The sequence below is a fragment of the Zophobas morio genome, unplaced genomic scaffold, assembly GCF_036711695.1.
Source record: "Zophobas morio isolate AGI-343-1 ecotype UQ-CSIRO unplaced genomic scaffold, CSIRO_AGI_Zmor_V1 ptg000017l, whole genome shotgun sequence".
NCBI lineage: Eukaryota > Metazoa > Arthropoda > Insecta > Coleoptera > Tenebrionidae > Zophobas > Zophobas morio.
The window spans coordinates 8,182,500-8,203,136 of NW_026972122.1; the positions used below are offsets into that span (position 1 = coordinate 8,182,500).

Below are 20,637 nucleotides of genomic sequence, written 5' to 3' on the forward strand. Positions count from 1 at the left end.
CTGTTTTCAATGAAATAAATTTTATTTGCAAAATACCTAATGTCTAACGACATATCACGCATACATACTACCCCATTTACTATATTTTCAATCTGTGCATTTTTCGCTTCATTCGTAGGAGCCAAGTAAGAAGTATCAGTGAGACCGGCGGACTTTCAATAGCTCGTAAATGAAAAGATTTAGTAAAGTTTCCTAGAACAGTCTGTCTCTTCATAAAAAAATTTAGACATTTTTACTATGAAATATAGGTACAATACGGTATACTTATTCCACTGTTTGTTTTCTTTGAGATACGACTAGTTCTTGTGCCGAAGTGAAACACCAAAAAGTCTAAAGTCCGGAAATCAGAGTGAATTTTAAAACACATAAAACGACTTCTTTATTTATTTAAATATTGTCCTGTAACGTCCGGTGACGTGGAATGGAGTTTCTTATGCCCATTTGCACCAACGTTTAAGTCAGATACTTAAAATTTAAGCTTTTCTTAAAACTAAGAATGTGTTGCACCAACGGTTAACTCTCTCTTAAAGCCTTCTAAGAAATCCTTAATTTAAGTGCCCGTTTACCTGTGGCTTAAATTTGTAAGCAGTGCCATTGATTAAATACATATAGATAGACCCATGCTATTGTTTGGAGCGAACAGGCCAACGGCCGGCGAACAAGAGATGGCGCACCAACAGTCGGCCGTCAAACGCCGGCGAAAAGCTTGGACACCAATCGCGCGCGTAGATAACCCAAATCACAGCAACAATACATTTAATAAAGCTACCACTCGACAGAGGGCGACGAAAACAATGTGTAAAAATCTCTTAGTAACCATTTATATAATTTGCAACGTTGCCAGATGAGCCTAGCACAACTTTGCCGTTATTTCTAGTCGATTAGATTTTATTTCGTTTAAAAGTTTCTGGTGAATAAATGGAATTATTATAATGAAGAAACAATACAAACAAATTATTACTTGTTATTTTAAATACTTGTTAGTGTTGATGAAAACATAAATGGTAATTAAAGTTATTCTAAATACGGTCCGGTCCGGTAGCTCAAATTTTACAGTACGAGTGATATGTTTCAGGACGAGTAGGTAGCCGAGTCTTTAATTTCGAAACGAGTACTGCGAAAAGAGTTACCGGACGTATGTTGTTATCTATTTTATTTCATACTGTCAACATACTTTTTTATTCGATAAAATTATTATTATTTTGAGAAAAAATCCAAATCGAGTCACTTTTTCTGACATCGTTAGCAACCACTCTTTGGTAAATGTTTTAATTTGTTTATTCGTGCAAATCAGCATCATATGTTTAAACACATAGTACTTATAACACTTTACAGGACTTATTGTTTTGTATAATCCGACTCGATGGACGAATGTTTTGTGCAATCCGTCTCGAAGGACCAATGTTTGTGCAACTCGGCTCGTCCTACCAGTATTTTTTGTAATCTGGTTGATACGACAATGTGATACCGAATTGCACTTTGATATTGCTCCAAGGACCTTTGTTTTCTTGCGTGCGAGATAATAGACAGCGTTCGGTTTCGATGTTTAATACAGGACGGTTACAGAAGTACTAAATTTACATTTGTATTTACAATAACTGGTAAAGCAAAAGAGACCCAAAAGGGTCAGTGGCCGCTTCCGGAAATGGAAAACTTGTCCTTTTTGGCCACGGAGGTAGAAGAGTGTCTCTTCTACCTCCGTGTTTTTGGCTCAATTTTATCGGACTTGTCCGTTTTTTTGATTTTACCGGAATAGTTCGATCCAGTAAAACGTCAAACTTGACATAGTATGAAGTAAAATAAATAAATTTTATGATGTAAATACAATTAAGTGTATCGATAATTCGCTACTGAAAATTTATTGAAATATAATTTGTGTTAAAAAAAGATTTTTGTGGTTTTATGGTTTATTAATTGTAATTAAAATAAATAATATCAAGAACTTGTATTATATATCAAAAACATTCATTGTAAATAAGAAAATTATGTAAATAAACCATAAAACCATACAAAATTTTCCTGCGACCTCTATTCAAAATCCCAGTTTACCAATAGGAATTAAGGCACAAAGATGTTTCACTGAATTTAATACCGATTTTTCAAGAAAAGTATGCTTATAAGCCTATAAGCGTCTAATGGATTAAAACAACAAATAATAATCACAATTTATTTGTTTTATGTGTTCATTACAATAATCCCATTTATTTACCAGAAACTTCTAAATGAAATAATATCTGGTTGACGAGAAATATCCGCAAATTTGTGTTAGGCTCATCTGGCAACGTTTTCGGTAGGTAGGTATCAATGGAACTAAAAGATTTGGTAATTTTCTTGGAAGAGTTTGTTTCTTCAATGAAAATTTATGGTTTTTAATTCTTCGGCCGCTTGAAAGTCTCGCCATGTGAAAATAGATTATTTGATAACCTGTTTCGTAATAATTGTAAATACGAACAAAAGCATATTTGCATATTCTAAACAACTGGCCATATCGATTCCAAACTTGTACAGATATGTTTTTTATTGTTTCTGTTTTCAATGAAATAAATTTTATTTGCAAAATACTTAATGTCTAACGACATATCACGCATACATACTACCCCATTTACTATATTTTCAATCTGTGCATTTTTCGCTTCATTCGTAGGAGCCAAGTAAGAAGTATCAGTGAGACCGGCGGTCTTTCAAAAGCTCGTAAATGAAAAGATTTAGTAAAGTTTCCTAGAACAGTCTGTCTCTTCATAAAAAAATTTAGACATTTTTACTATGAAATATTGGTACAATACGCTATATTCCACTGTTTGTTTTCTTTGAGATACGACTAGTTCTTGTGCCGAAGTGAAACACCAAAAAGTCTAAAGTCCGGAAATCAGAGTGAATTTTAAAACACATAAAACGACTTCTTTATTTATTTAAATATTGTCCTGTAACGTCCTGTGACGTGGAATGGAGTTTCTTAATGTACAAAAGTATGTTAGATAATAACCGAAAAATTTTCTTGATTAAAACTAAAGGAAACACAATTATTACTTGGAATAAAAATAAAGAATATCAAGAACTTGTGCTATGTATTAAAAATATTTAATTTCAAATAAGTAAATTATGTTAATAAACCATAAAACCACAAAAATCTTTTTTAACACAAATTATATTTCAATAAATTTTCAGTAGTGAATTATCGATATACTTAATTGTATTTACATCATAATAGTTATTTATTATATAAGCGGTTAAAGTGAATGTTTAATGAGCGGCCAGTTTAAGGCGAGAGCGGCGTATGCCGCGAGCGCCTTAAGACCACGAGTTACACATTCATTTTAACCGCGAGTGTAATACAAACTTTTATTCAATTTTGACAACCCCAAGTCCCAAATTGTGAAAAAATTGGTGATTCAAAGTTCACATTCGAGAAACGTCAGAATTGACAGCGACCAAATAAAAGTTTTATATGCGTAGAATTTAGGTTACAATATCAGGTGTGTGTGTGTGTAGTATGTGACTCTGGCGACGGTGTTTGTTTATTTTAAACAAACTAAAATTATCGAAAAATTGCAAAATCATGCAAGATTCCAACGGCAAAACTTGCTCCCAAAAAAGAGCAAATCAGAAAGTGTATCAAAAGTTCCTTAGATGGAAAGAGCAGCAAGACATTGGAGAAATTACAGAAATGGTAACCATGGTTTTAAAACAGCAAAATAAAAATTTTATTTCGCTAGCGGTTTAAAAATTTTATGGTGCTACCGGATAAACCAAAGCTTTAGTGGCCTACTGACGGCAAAATAAACGTTTGTTTACATGTCAAAATTGAATAAAATTTATTTATTTTACTTTATACTATGTCAAGTTTGACGTTTTACTGGATCGAACTATTCCGGTAAAATCAAAAAAACGGACAAGTCCGATAAAATTGAGCCAAAAAGGACAAGTGTTCCATTTCCGGAAGCGGCCACTGACCCTTTTGGGTCTCTTTTGCTTTACCTGTTATTGTAAATACAAATGTAAATTTAGTATTTCTGTAACCGTCCTGTATTAAGGGTGCCGTCTGGAGGCAAAATATCTGCCTGGTCAAAGTGAGAATAAAACGACCCGGGAGATGCTGCCTCCTGTTAGTGAATTGCTAAAATGTGAATAAATGCAGCACCGATCCGTAGAATTCTACATTTTACTGTACGGAAATAAGTTTTAGTACACAAGCCGCAGTGCCTGTCTAGCCATAATAGTTGCAAACAAAACCCGGGTACCTGAATTTACCCTTGACCGTTCAAAACCGGAAAGATGTAAAACTCACTGATTCATTTTCCTATTTTGGCTACAGTTAATTCTTTCCAGTTATTTATTTTGTTTCCGTACTTAAATTGTTTTCGGTAAATATATTAAATATATGTAAATATTAAAGTACCTCCTACTGTCGGGGAATTATCTGTAGATATGTGATTTATTCCTATCAAGGATGTGTTGTTTGTCTGAATTACAGGAACATCATGTAAAGCAAAAATTGTTCGCGCCAAGGTACTATTTACGAACGGGAGGGATTTTCCACATTTGTAGGCTAAACTTGAAATAAGAGAATTAACAATATTTCCGGTATAAGTAAATATTTTTATTATTTTCCTATTATCTGCACTGTCGGACATGCCCATTCATTACAAATAGAATATTTTTGGCGGAAAATTTTTCTTAAACTTAATAATGTATAAGAGTTTGGTTTTGTTATTTACTTTATCGTTTGCAACAAAACAATAGTAATAAAAATAAAAATATATTTACCAAGTAAATAACAATAAATTGTTAAAATTATTAGCCGCAATCGTTTGAAAATGAATAATAACGTGTCCTTGAAGCTATTAGCCACATAGCAAAATTTTTTACTTTCTTCAACGTAAATCATTAGTACGTTGTGTGCAAGTAATTCTAAGCATTCAACGGTGGTTTTTTATGTAAGTACTAAAATATTCATGTTAATTATTTTGGCGGCTAACTGGATGGCAGAAGGCAGTTTGTTTAAAAATTTGACTTTGCTTAAACTGTTTGTTAGTATATCGTTTTGTAAGGATTTAAATAATTAATTTTAAATTTTTAATAGAAGCAGCTGCTATTTTTTATGCATATTAACTTTGACTTGCACTTTTAATTTTACGTATATCATATGCTTGCGCATCGTAAACCTCATTTTTTTGTATAAGGTGTAAATATTTTTTGTTCACTACATATTTGTCATACTGTTTCGGAAAGATTTAATTTTAAATTTTAGGCTTGAACAACAGCTTGAACGTAATTTTAAATTCGGAAAAAAATTGTTACTCAAATGGAGTCGAAAGCGTGTACAAGGGATAATTTCAGTCCGCAATACCAGTCCCACTTCCGGTGACAAACAAAAGTTGTTAAATTTATTGTAGGTGGTTGTTTACATCTGGCTGGTAGAAATGGTAGAGTCCTATGAATGTAATTGTTTGAAATGCACGTAAAGTACCTTTTTTCGGCAAAACTCAGTTTTGGAACAGTTGCCAATGTTACTACCACTTTGTCAGTGTCTGCCTAAAACATAGTTTCGGTCGTCCACTTACAAATTATTTGCACTATATTTTTGTTGTTACACCTTATTTTATAATAATGGCTCGTGACAAATTTTATCTACGCAAAAAAAAACAAAACGTGCAATTAGTACAAAAAATTGTACAAACAGTAAAAAAACACATAAGTTTATTGAATCCATAATTTCTGAAATTGTAGAAAATGTTGAAAAAAATAAACAATCAACTAAAGATTCAATATCATAGACTCAATAAACTCGGGTTTTAGCGACAGGCACCGGCGGTCGAAAATGCAGCAGCATCTGTTTGTAATAAACCTGTCGCAGTGTCGCAATCCCATTGTAGCAAATCTAACACCCCATGTAGTAAATTACCAATCTTTATCCGACAAAAGTATGACTAATTTATGATGCAAGACAACAAAATACTTAAATTTTGTCCTCAGTTCTACAGTGAAACTTTATGCTGTAATAAAACGTGAAAAAAAAAAATCAGTTTCAGTTGTGTTTTATGAAAATTTTCGTATTTTCAAAACTATTTTAATTTTGTACTTGTGGTGCTTTTTTGGAATAATAAAATATATCTGACGTATGTTACAACTAATTTTTTAAGTAGAAAAAAAAACTGGACTGGGAAATTATTATAGAATGAAAAAATATCGGAAAAACGGGAAAATTATTCGTCCTTTGACAGCTTCCGTTGCTTACGCTGCGTATTAAACGGTTAAAGTTACATAAAAATCATGTATGATGGAATTGTTCCCTTCTAAAAGTTCTAAAAAAAAGTCCGCGACAGCATACGTCAATCTTTTAAGGTCGACTCAGTATAACCTTTTTTATGGTAAAGAATTTTTTTCTAAAATAATCTAATATAAAATTCTGGTGTCACAGTGTTTGTAACCAATCTCCTCCGAAACGCCTTGACCGATTTTTATGAATTTTTTTGTGTATATTCGGTAGGTCTAGTAAACTATTTTTTAAACCCCTAAGTGATAAGGGTGACCCACCAAACTTTTTTTTATTTTTTAGACATTTTTTATTTTTATTTTTTTAAGATTTGCCATCAAAAAATACATATAACCCTAAATTTTGACCCTTCTACCACCAACCCCCATTTTTTAATAACGATATGAGTATCTTTGCTTTCATCCACAGATGCGCAATAGGGTTGCAAGATGACCATTGAATATAATCATTGTCGTACGATAAATTTTTATGTATTTATTTTAATTTAATTTTTTATTTAACTGTGTACCAAAATATTCACTAGAAATGCCAAAACAACGTTTGGCGGGTCGGCTAGTTTCTAATATTGTATATATTTTAATTATATTTCTTCAGGTAATTATTGTATTTTATTTTTTTAATTCAATGTTTCAGGTAGAATGATTTTAATAAAACGTTAGCGCTAATTGCAATCTACTCATTCTTTACTCATTATACTCGTATTGTTAAATATTTTTATTTCGCTGTTCATTAGGGGTCCCACAGTGTTGTAGAACACAGGCCCGTAGTTTGATTGTTACGCCACTTACGTTATTTTGTCACTTCTAAAAACCGAAATGGTATTGTAAAATCGGAAATGCGATATCAAAATTTTATTCCGATAAATCGCTGAGTAAAAACAGTTCCCCCTGGTGGACAAGGTCCACATTAAATTAAGTCTGCAACCAAACCAGAATCTAAGTAAACCTGTATTCTGCTACGGCATCATAGCGCGTTTAATGGCGATTTCTCGTTTCAACAGATTCTGTCTTTTCGAGAGTTATTTACCTCAGTCGTGAATTTTTTAGGATTATAAATGGTATCAAAAGAAAGCTGACACTTTTCCCCAGGGGACCTCCTATCTCAGAATGCAAATCACTTCAGCACTTCTTCAAAAAATGCATCAATGTACCGGTTAAATCTGGTGTAAAAATTGGTCAACTTTATAATTTTTTTTTGTAAAAACTGCGGACTAGATATGAATATAAATATGGAGGTCCCCTGGACTCAAGTTTGTTAATTCGAAATATAATTTTTTTAAAGCGATATATCCCGTATTTTTAAAATGCAACTCCGGAAACCACGACGATGTTTTCAATGTATTTAGTATAGGGCGAAACCTATCCAGACGCGAGCCTTAAACATCGAAACCGAACGCTGTCTATTATCTCGCACGCAATAAAACAAAAGTCATTGGAGCAATATCAAAGTACAATTCGGTATCACTTTGTCGTATCAACCAGATTACAAAAAATACTGGTAGGACGAGCCGAGTTGCACAAACATTGGTCCTTCGAGACGGATTGCACAAAACATTCGTCCATCGAGTCGGATTATACAAAACAATAAGTCCTGTAAAGTGTTATAAGTACTATGTGTTTAAACATATGATGCTGATTTGCACGAATAAACAAATTAAAACATTTACCAAAGAGCGGTTGCTAACGATGTCAGAAAAAGTGACTCGATTTGGATTTTTTCTCAAAATAATAATAATTTTATCGAATAAAAAAGTATGTTGACAGTATGAAATAAAATAGATAACAACATACGTCCGGTAACTCTTTTCGCAGTACTCGTTTCGAAATTAAAGACTCGGCTACCTACTCGTCCTGAAACATATCACTCGTACTGTAAAATTTGAGCTACCGGACCGGACCGTATTTAGAATAACTTTAATTACCATTTATGTTTTCATCAACACTAACAAGTATTTAAAATAACAAGTAATAATTTGTTTGTATTGTTTCTTCATTATAATAATTCCATTTATTCACCAGAAACTTTTAAACGAAATAAAATCTAATCGACTAGAAATAACGGCAAAGTTGTGCTAGGCTCATCTGGCAACGTTGCAAATTATATAAATGGTTACTAAGAGATTTTTACACATTGTTTTCGTCGCCCTCTGTCGAGTGGTAGCTTTATTAAATGTATTGTTGCTGTGATTTGGGTTATCTACGCGCGCGATTGGTGTCCAAGCTTTTCGCCGGCGTTTGACGGCCGACTGTTGGTGCGCCATCTCTTGTTCGCCGGCCGTTGGCCTGTTCGCTCCAAACAATAGCATGGGTCTATCTATATGTATTTAATCAATGGCAGTGCTTAACGAGACACAACGATACAACGCATGTGCGGTAGCCATAGTAACGGAACAATACTTCGTTTCTATTGGATGATGGTTTTGGAAATCGAAAATTTGCAATTTTGCAATCATTTCAGCCATTTCAACCTTTCAACAGTAGCAGCGTTCGTGAGTGTTTTGTAATCAGCGGTGAAAAGTGTGGAATAAAGTTCTAACAAGACAAAAAATAATATAAAGAAGGTATGTACCACAATTACAACGTTTTGTTGTAAAGAATTATGTACATATGTTTTATTTTCAGATGAATAATACAAAGCGCCAGAGGGGAGCAAATTTTACGGCAGATGAAAAGACCTTTGTTTTAACATTAATCAGTGAACAGCGTCATATTATAGAAAATAAAAAAACGGACGCTGTTACAAATAAGGAGAAGCAGCGGTGCTGGGAAGAACTAACGAATAAATTTGTACAAAAGTATGTTAGATAATAACCGAAAAATTTTCTTGATTAAAACTAAAGGAAACACAATTATTACTTGGAATAAAAATAAAGAATATCAAGAACTTGTGCTATGTATTAAAAATATTTAATTTCAAATAAGTAAATTATGTTAATAAACCATAAAACCACAAAAATCTTTTTTTAACACAAATTATATTTCAATAAATTTTCAGTAGCGAATTATCGATATACTCAATTGTATTTACATCATAATAGTTATTTATTATACAAGCGGTTAAAGTGAATGTTTAATGAGCGGCCAGTTTAAGGCGAGAGCGGCGTATGCCGCGAGCGCCTTAAGACCACGAGTTACACATTCATTTTAACCGCGAGTGTAATACAAACTTTTATTCAATTTTGACAACCCCAAGTCCCAAATTGTGAAAAAATTGGTGATTCAAAGTTCACATTCGAGAAACGTCAGAATTGACAGCGACCAAATAAAAGTTTTATATGCGTAGAATTTAGGTTACAATATCAGGTGTGTGTGTGTAGTATGTGACTCTGGCGACGGTGTTTGTTTATTTTAAGCAAACTAAAATTATCGAAAAATTGCAAAATCATGCAAGATTCCAACGGCAAAACTTGCTCCCAAAAAAGAGCAAATCAGAAAGTGTATCAAAAGTTCCTTAGATGGAAAGAGCAGCAAGGCATTGGAGAAATTACAGAAATGGTAACCATGGTTTTAAAACAGCAAAATAATAGTATATTATTAGCCAAGGTTGCAGAGCCAAGCATTCTAGACCGAGCGCAAATTAGAACCCGAGACGCGCAGCGTCGAGGGCTCTAAGTGCGAGGTTTAGAAGTGGCTTTGCAACCGTGGTTAATATACTATTTTTTTCACTAGTAGAAACCATAAGACAATAAACTGAAAAATAAACGTTCAATTTTTTGACGCAACATGATTTTGTTTTGATTTCTAATCAAACTTGATCTAAATCTTCAACACAAAGAAAACCGTTTATACTTGTCGCTGAGTTAATCATTTTATCTTCTACCGTCTACCAACTACCATGGGTATACTCAAGTAATGTTTGTAGCACACATTTGTTCATTTTTAAAGAAATAATCACATCAAACATTGCGTACATAACCTCAATTTTTCTTTTTGAACCCGTGGTAGCAAAAGTTGAATTTGCTACCACTAAATGAGTCGACATTTGCATGCGTCCAGGCTGCTAGTGAAAAAAAATTTTATTTCGCTAGCGGTTTAAAAATTGTATGGTGCTACCGGATAAACCAAAGCTTTAGTGGCCTACTGACGGCAAAATAAACGTTTGTTTACATGTCAAAATTGAATAATAGTACATTATGGAACTAGTGGATGAAGTTGAATTTCAACGGCGAGAGTGATTTTTTCACACGAGCGAGTGCAACGAGCGAGTGCGAAAAAGAAACTCGAGCCGTTGAAATTTCTTCATCCGCGAGTTGCATATACTATTTTTTCTAAGAAATTAGGAAATAAATGTTTGTTTATGGTAGGTATTTTATTTTTGAAATACATTAACTGTAATAGAACAATTTGTGCAATTATCACCAATAATATTTACACTTTTATCGTAAGTATTATTTGAACTTGTATCTTTGTTTAAACTTAGTTGGCTGCTTCCTGTATCAATAACTGCACTTGTATCAGATTCGAAAATGCCGCATTGGCAGCATTCAAAATTTCTTCAGAAACTTCGTCAGTCTCACTCATGTTCATTGTTTTCACTTGTGTAAACTAGCAGTATTAAACGTCAAACACTAACGGGTCGTCCAGCCTAGGCGTCATGATTTTCGAAGCGCGCGAAGCGGACGGTGCGGTCGGTGCAGGCGATACGCGACACGTTTCGCTAGCTGCGAAACGCTCAGGCTGGACGACCCGTTAAAATCGTAGACGGCCGAGTATTTTTCCACTAGAGGGTGAAATGAAATTTCATCCACTGCCAGCGATGGGAAAATGACAAACTTCAACCTTAATGAGTAGAAAAAATTTATTTATTTTACTTTATACTATGTCAAGTTTGACGTTTTACTGGATCGAACGATTCCGGTAAAATCAAAAAAACGGACAAGTCCGATAAAATTGAGCCAAAAAGGACAAGTGTTCCATTTCCGGAAGCGGCCACTGACCCTTTTGGGTCTCTTTTGCTTTACCTGTTATTGTAAATACAAATGTAAATTTAGTATTTCTGTAACCGTCCTGTATTAAACATCGAAACCGAACGCTGTCTATTATCTCGCACGCAAGAAAACAAAGGTCCTTGGAGCAATATCAAAGTACAATTCGGTATCACATTGTCGTATCAACCAGATTACAAAAAATACTGGTAGGACGAGCCGAGTTGCACAAACATTGGTCCTTCGAGACGGATTGCACAAAACATTCGTCCATCGAGTCGGATTATACAAAACAATAAGTCCTGTAAAGTGTTATAAGTACTATGTGTTTAAACATATGATGCTGATTTGCACGAATAAACAAATTAAAACATTTACCAAAGAGCGGTTGCTAACGATGTCAGAAATAGTGACTCGATTTGGATTTTTTCTCAAAATAATAATAATATTATCGAATAAAAAAGTATGTTGACAGTATGAAATAAAATACATAACAACATACGTCCGGTAACTCTTTTCGCAGTACTCGTTTCGAAATTAAAGACTCGGCTACCTACTCGTCCTGAAACATATCACTCGTACTGTAAAATTTGAGCTACCGGACCGGACCGTATTTAGAATAACTTTAATTACCATTTATGTTTTCATCAACACTAACAAGTATTTAAAATAACAAGTAATAATTTGTTTGTATTGTTTATTCATTATAATAATTCCATTTATTCACCAGAAACTTTTAAACGAAATAAAATCTAATCGACTAGAAATAACGGCAAAGTTGTGCTAGGCTCATCTGGCAACGTTGCAAATTATATAAATGGTTACTATGAGATTTTTACACATTGTTTTCGTCGCCCTCTGTCGAGTGGTAGCTTTATTAAATGTATTGTTGCTGCGATTTGGGTTATCTACGCGCGCGATTGGTGTCCAAGCTTTTCGCCGGCGTTTGACGGCCGACTGTTGGTGCGCCATCTCTTGTTCGCCGGCCGTTGGCCTGTTCGCTCCAAACAATAGCATGGGTCTATCTATATGTATTTAATCAATGACACAGGTAAGCTCGGTTTCGAAGAGGTGGAAGTAGGTAAATAAGGAGTTTAGAAAATTCTAGAAGCGAGAAGAGAAAGTATGTAGGAGCGTAGGGCAGGTAGACGAAAGATAGGAAGTATTTACATTTACATTTATATGTACAATGATTATGAATGCGCTCAGGTAGAACACCTGATTTTGTGGGAACGGTTGTTCCTACAAGATAATTACATTTGATTTCATCCTTGAAGGTTTGTGAGGATTTTTTTTTCAGTTGGGGAATTAGTTCTCCTACTTAACAGTTAGGCTTATTTCACAATTCTTTTTGCCTCTCCAAAATGGAGGAATAAACGACTTTTGTCCTCTATATTTTGTGTTTGATTTAGGGGCATTTTCTAAACTTGGGGTTCACCACTTAATCATTATTTTTGCAAGAACAAGTATTTCAACTTAGGTTGGTGCAGTAATACTAATAGTAACGTATTATATCCCCCCCCCAAAAAAAAAAATTGCACAATACAATTGTATTTTTTCGGCAAAATTATGACATGACGTCATCATTTTTTTGGGGGGGATAAACAGATATATTTTGATTAAAAATTTACCATCCCTGCAATATCTTCAAAACGTCTGCAAGATTTCAAAGCGTTCGATTTTGCAGTTCTTGATTTAATCAATTAAATAAATTGAGTCATTTTTTTGCATCACCGTGTATAAGCAAATCGAAAAAATATGAATGCAAATGCAATAATTTCAAAAGTGTGCGGTATACTTTATTGAACGATAAAAAAAAGCAAAATAAGAATCGAAACAATACTGCAAACAAAACTACTTGCCTGGCTGCAAGTCTTAAAAGTAGTAGAATGCCCGGAAGTGGCCAATTTTGCATTTTGCACAATTTCGAGATCATATGTGTTAACAAACGGTCCGTCGAAGACGAAATCGTATTTTTGTAATCGTCAAATTAAAAACAAATAAATTTTATTTTCGTAACATTTAGGCTAGAAGGGTCCCTTGACTTCAGAAGCTTGATGGTCCAGCATCACAAGTATATTTACTACACATTATCAACGGTAATATTGCAATCTGAGCAATATGCGTAGTGTGTAAAATGTTGATGTTTATACATCGTAAGAATGTCACGTAGATATTTAATTGATTTGAATGAGTTTATCGTCTCAAAACAGATGACAAAAATTATTCATAAGCCTCAATTGAACAAAATACTCGGAATGTTATTATTATAATTCTTATGTTATCATTATTTTATTGTTATAAAGACGAGCGTATTCTCATATTTTCGACAAAATGGGGTAGCTCAAACTTAATTTGATCAATAATAAATTGACCGATCCATTAATTTTTGTTGAGTCATCCTGTATAAGCAAATCTAAAAAATATGAATGCAATGATAAGTTACCCGAATAGTCTGATCATATTTTGTACATTTTCGAAAAGATTTATTAGACACAATTTTGAGATGACGTAATTAATTTTTTTGAGGTTGATAAACAGATACATTTTGATTCAAAGGTTACCATGCTTACAATACCTTCAAAACATTTGCAAGATTTGAAAGCATTTGGTTTTGCAGATTCAAAACTAAATTGCAAAATGTTGTTTTATAATTTTGATTTTTTTCCAAAAAAATATGGACATTCCGCGTAAAAACTCAATACGGAGTCATAAACTACATGTGTTATTTTATACAATTTAAAACCCATTTACTATGTACAATTTTGAAGTGACGTCATCAAATTATTGATGAGGATTATTAGACAAATTTTGGTTAGCGTTTTACCATCTACATGATGTCCCTAATATAAATACAAAATTTAACAACAATCGGCCCAGTATTTTCGGAGATTATCTATCGAATAAAAATCGATGACGGCAGATCGACGGACAGACAGGCAGACGTAAAAGGGAGACCTACTTCTTCATACTATGAGTGTTATGAAAAGTCGAGAAAAAAAGAGAGTCGGCCGACAGACTCGATTACAATACTTCCTTCGCTTACGCTGGGGAAATAAAAAACACAACGTTGGGTTCCTTTTTGTTGGCGATTAAAGTTCAGGGCCAAATTTTAAGTTTTTCGCGGGTTTTAGAATTTTGTTCACATGTGTAATTTTGACGGTTTGTTTGGGTTAACACAGTACGTAAAGATAAAATTTTGTATTTTTTCAAATAAACCCACTCTTAATAAATAAATAAAATAAAAACGTCAAATCTCGTCGCTGCTAACTATACTGAACCAAAACCCAAGCAGTATAACTAACCTTACTTTTTTTTATGAACTACACACAAACACAAGAGAGAAATGGCCGCGATTTTAGTTGTCATTTTAATGGCATCAACAATTTTATTTATTTATCTTAACTGAAAGCTCAACTTTTGCATTTCACTCAATCATAGTTTAAAGATTTTTCAAAATAATATGTAATAGCTATTTACTTTAAGTAAAGGAAAATAAAATAACATTACAACAGAAAAATAACAATAGCAAATAAAGCACCTCTTAACAACCATTAGGTTTACTGATTATGCACACTTAAGGTCTCATTTAGTGTTTTATTTATCCTCATCTTGTGATGTTCTATTTACTCGTTTTTTTTTTGTTTCTTCATCACGTTTTTTCAGTTTCTTTTGCTTTTTCGTCTTTTATTTTGAATTTCAAAAGCTGTCTTCTTTATTTATAAAAAATATCACTCTATGCTATAATTTTAAAATTATAAACGAAACATGTTGTTTTTGTGTGTTTTCCCTAGAAGACTTAAGGGGGAACGCTAGACGAGAGACAAGTTTGAATTGGGCGCCATTTGTTGCCTTAAACCAGCAATTCTTCTTTTAATCTACCTCTGACGCGCTGGAATAGACGACTACCGGACGTGGGTCATAAAAGCGTCGTAAGCCGATAATGCAGAATAATGATAATTTATGACAGGCGGCCCACAACATACCTTCAGCACAGAATAATCATTTCTCGTATTTTTTTGACATATTAATTTTAATATTCGAGATAATTATTATATTATTCAAACACAATTTAGACACTGTAGAGCAAACAAGGCTTATCAAGCCCGTCTATTAGTTTATTCGCCTAAATGTATTATTAATACCGTTTTCAAATTACACAAAATTGAAAAATCGACAACTTAATAATTGAAAAATTGAAACATTTTAAATGAACAAAATCGGTAAACCGAAAAATTGAAAAATCTATAAATCGAGAAATTCAACAATCTAAAAATCGAAGAATTGGAAAACCAAAAAATCTAAACCGAGAACTTGAAAAATCGAATAATCGAGAAATCAAAACATCAAGGAAAACAATAAAATTAACGGAAAATCTAGAACTTAAAAATTGAAAAATTAAAATACCTTTCGAAAAATTGAAAAACCGAGAAATCGAAACATCAAAAAATGGAAAAATTGAAGAACCGAAACATTGCAAAATCTCAGAACTGAAATACTGAAAAACTGAAAAATGGAAGGAAAATTGAAAAATCGAAAAAGTGAAAAAATTCAAAACTGAAATCTTGAAAAACTGAAAAATGAAAAGAAAATTGAAGAATCGGAAAAGTGAAAAGATCCAAAACTGAAACATTGAAAAATCCAGAAATCGAAAAATTGAAAAATCACAATTGAAGAAAGAATTGAAAAATCAAGAAATAGAGAAATGGGAAAATTAAAAAATCAGTTAATCGAAAAATTGAAAAACCGAAAAATTTAGAAACGTCAAAAATTGAAATCTGAAAAATAAAAAAAATTAAAAATCGTAAAACTGAAATATCGTAAAGTTAATAAATTGAAAAACTGAAAATTTTTGAAAAAAAAATCGTATCAAAAACTAAAAATTCAAAAAATCGAGAAATTGAACAATCAAAAAATCAAAACATTGAAATCCCAGTAAGTTGATAAATAGGAAAATTTAGAAAAGAAAAATTTTAAAAATCCAAGAATTGAACAACAAAAAAAATCCTGAAAACTCAGAAAATTGAATGACCGAGAAAAAAAAATCTAAAATTCGACAAATTGAAAAATCATGGAACTAAAAAATCGAAAAGTCGAGATAATGAGAAATCTAAAAACCTAAAACTTTAAAAACTGAAAAATTAAAATATCGAAAAATTTAAAAACCGAGAAAACATTGAAGAAACGAAATATTGCAAAATTCCAAAGCTGAAATATTGAAAAACCTCAAAATGGAAGGAAAATTAAAGAATCGAAACAGTGAAAAAATCCCAAACTGAAACATTGAAAAATTGAGAAATGGAAAAAATCAAAAAAATTGGTAAAGAGTTTAGACAGTACTTCCCTCGCTATCGGAAACGTGACGACCGCATGCGTATTATGTTTTTTTTTCAAATTAGATTTCAAAGCATTCGGTTTTGTAGTTCCTGACTAAATCAATAAAATAAATTTGCGCATTCATTAATTTTTTTTGAGTCACCCTGTATATCCGAATCCAAAAAATTTGAATGTAATGATAAATTACAAGAAGAGACTCATCATATTTTGTAAACTTTAAATAGGATTATACGGCAAACTTTTGAGCTGACGTCATGAATTTTTTGGAGGGGATAGGCAAATATATTTTGACTAAAAGTTTATTATGCTCTTTATAACCTTAAAACATTTGCAAGATTTCAAAGCATTGGGTTCTGTAGTTCCTGATTAAATCAATAAAATAAATTTACGCATTCATTAATTTTTGGGGTCATCCTGTATATGCAAATCCAAAAAACATGAATGGAATGATAAATCACAAGAAGAGACTCATCATATTTTATACAATTTAGATAGGATTTATTCAGCAAAATTTTGAGGTGACATCATCAATTTTTTAGAGGGGATAAGTAAATATATTGTGATTAAAACGGTCTAGGTTTAATAACAAAAAAATATTGTTCGTCTATAAAACAAGGTCGTCTTAGACAAAGTATTCGTAAAAAAATGTCGTAAAAAAATTTACGTATGCTGGTCCCGACTGCGACGATTATGGTTTAAATATTTTTTAGAAAATCTTGTCATGGATGTAGAAACATTTGTGACAGCCAAAGAGGTTTTTTTAAGAAAATTATCTTTGAATTTAGACCAAATTGAAATAGACACTAGGCAACAGGCACATTTGGGCAAAAGAAAGAGAAATTAGGGTTACGGTTTCAAATTTTGGACGTATTTACAAACTTAGACCGACTACAGCAATAGCTAAAACTGTGGAGTCTCTGTTGTACAGTACATTTAGAGGTAACAGTCATACATACTATGGACAGCAAAGTGAGGAAAAAGCTGTCAAGTGTTTTGAAATAAATAAAAATATAAAAACTGAACGGTGTGGCTTGTTTATTTCAAAACAATTTCCTTACTTGGCTGCTAGTCCAGACAGGGTTCTAGAGGATAGGAGTGCATTAGTCGAAATTAAATGCCCTTCAAAATCGCAAGATTTGTCTCCCGAAGAAGCGGTTAGAAAAAAAATAACCAAATTTTGTACATTGACAGACAGAGAATTGAAACTAAAAAAAGAATCATGATTACTACTTTCAAGTCCAGGGACAAATGCTTGTTACGGGTATTTCACAAGTTTATTTTGCTGCATGGACACCCAAAGGAATAAATATAGAAAAAATTTATAAAGACGAAGAAATATATGTAAAAAGATGGCAGATAAACTTGGCAGATTTTGCTTTAGCGCTTTATTGCCCGAAATAATTGATTCAAGAAGAAAGAGGAACCTGCCTTTGCGAGAAATTTTTTTTAAATAAATAAAATTTGTTTCTATTTTTTTATGTACTTTAATAATTTATTAGGAGTACATTTTTCATCACCAAGACTTGCATATTTTTATTATAAATATATTTTGAAAATGATCTCTCGGCAAATGAAAACATATACGAGCACTTTTTTCGAGTAAACAATGAAGGGAGAAGTTACTGGGCGTAGGGTTTTTTAAAACACTTCCTTTCTGGGATAAGTAGTAGATACACTTAGCTACTTATACGTGTTAAACAAAAGCTGTATTTTATATATATTTTTTTATTATTATAAATATGTTTATTAGTTTTATTAATTAAGAAAGCAAAATATATATTAACAATAATATTCCAATGAATTTTTAGTAATCATGTGTATTGAATTCAGGATCCTGAATGGAGTAAAAATATTATAGTTCCCCAGTTTTAATTCGGTTTTATGATAGTACCTCACTGCGTAAAAGTTAATTTCTTTAACAATAGATTACTACGGCCGGTCCTGGCGGCTTGTTATAAAACTGAGTTCCTTGCCATAAATTAGAAAAATCAGCCGAGAACTCTAACAATCCGCTTATGGTAAAGCAGGCGATAAGGGTTTTACCTGGAAAGTCGCTTCCGTAAATTTTAGTGGCGCTCCTATCGGCAAAGTACTGAACTAACTGCTCAAATTCTGTCGAATTGATGCCCATTTTTTTCAATAATTGTTAGTTTTTGTTAAAAACGCTGCTAACCAATAGATCATTAATTTTCCTCTGATATTCCTGTTAAAATTATTCGACGTATTTTGCATTAATTTGTGGTATATTTTGATTTTAATAAACACATTATTATTTAAACAAATTGTACCACTAACAAACATTTAATGACTCTGCGCTCTGTAAAAAGTGATGTTTTATCCATGTGCGAATTTTCAAGCGATTCTATGATGGTTATGACTCAAAAACTTGAAAAGAAAACATACAATGGTGCTTTTTTTACGATATTTCTCAGCCATATTTTTTTAGTTGATTGAACTGGTCTCTGCGCTCTAGAATATGAAAAAAGCTGCAGTTTGATGTATGATACATCTATATTAATATCATTTTTTCATACAAAAAACCAAAAAAATATTATACCTCGTCTAGCGAGTCCCCTTAAGGGTATATCATTTGTCAAAATCAGTCTTATCTTAGCAAGTACTACGCCACTGGTAATTCGGGAGCCCGCATCTTCGGTCATATCATGTTTCATTCGGAGGGGAGTTCAAATGTTTTTATTTTTTTATTGTTTTAGGTATAAGTTATGTGAAAAACATTATGACCTAAGAGATTCAATTTAGCGATTTTTATTTCATATTATGGACGTATGCAACCAAACTTACTTCGAGAATCAATCCCAGAACTTCTAGCACCAACTTTGGGTAAAATTGTATAAAAAGAAAACAAACAGTACCGAATAACTCTACTTAGAGTTTTTCTTAGAACAAGAATGCAACATTTTTAGCAAAATAATCAACAAATAACGATGTTTTATACAAAATGACAGTTCTCCAAAAGTTTTATAAAATATGTAACATAAGAATTTCATTTATAGCACAACAGCGTTTTTGCGTTGCTTTTAAACATGTTACGTTCATGTTTTAGTGTTACATTTTACACATCACATTAAAATATTGATTTCCACTTGCTCAAGAAGTAAGAAATAAATGTTTAGTTGTACCGTGATTATTGATTATTTTTGACTACTGACATTTTTTTTAATTCAGCTCATAATTATATAGCTTGTAATACCACGAATCAACGTAATACTTACCAACTATAGGCTGAAGAATAGCAGCAACCAAGTTTACAAGTACCTGCAAACTTTCATTAATTATATTTCCACCAGACTGTGGCAGACTATCCTTCATATTTAATAACATCCTCTGTATTTGTACTTGGAAATAATACAAAGCGTTTGCATATTGAACATTTTTCTGTTGACCAGAGTTGGCGTTTCCAGCTGAAAAAATTGTCAAAAATCGTCTCAAAAATTTTAATTCGGTTATGCAACCAACAATATTAATTCACTACTTCAGTTAATAAATTACCAATAACTTGGGCTGCTTCAGGACCCGTTTCTATCTGCTGCTCCGTTTTTAACGCGTACATCCTGATTGATTTTGACACGTTTTTGCATATCTTTTCGCTCAAATTGTCCTCAATTAGCGCAACGCTCAGCTCGCTGAAACACATTTAAATTTCAAAGCTAACGAACAAATGCATAAATTACCTGGTAATTATCCTAATTAAAGAGTCTATTTGATCATGAGACGGGACTTCAATTTCGTTATTAAACATTGATTGAGCCGGATCCAACAAGCGGTTCAGTGAACCAGATAAATACGAATTTTCGCATTTGTCCAGAACCTGGCGACTAAAAATGTTCACTTGTAAATCAAACAAAATGAAATTGAGCACTTACTCAAAGACAAACTCATTGTATTTTAATTTCTCATGCATTTCATAGAAACATTTCAGCAACTTTGGATAATCCTCTTCCAACATTTGCTGAACAGCTGAAGATGAATTTTTTATTTCATGTTGGATTAATTGGCCTAACTTGAGCCAAAATTTTGAGGCGATATCAACGTCAATGTTTTGCACATTTAAATTATTCACAGTGGTTTGCAGAAATTTGAT

General features: G+C 32.5%; 1 protein-coding gene across 1 annotated transcript in view; it reads right to left on the reverse strand.

Annotated features, from left to right (window-relative positions):
* The window catches only part of LOC135130670 (conserved oligomeric Golgi complex subunit 5), a 31,030-nt gene that overhangs the window by 9,225 nt on the left and 1,168 nt on the right, over positions 1–20,637 (reverse strand). Inside the window, exons 6-9 of the mRNA XM_064058097.1 lie at positions 20,420–20,637; positions 20,228–20,371; positions 20,046–20,179; positions 19,769–19,957 (exon numbers count right to left, since the gene is read on the reverse strand). Of these exons, the coding sequence (XP_063914167.1) occupies positions 19,769–19,957; positions 20,046–20,179; positions 20,228–20,371; positions 20,420–20,637 (685 nt within the window). The remainder of the gene's footprint in view (positions 1–19,768; positions 19,958–20,045; positions 20,180–20,227; positions 20,372–20,419) is intronic.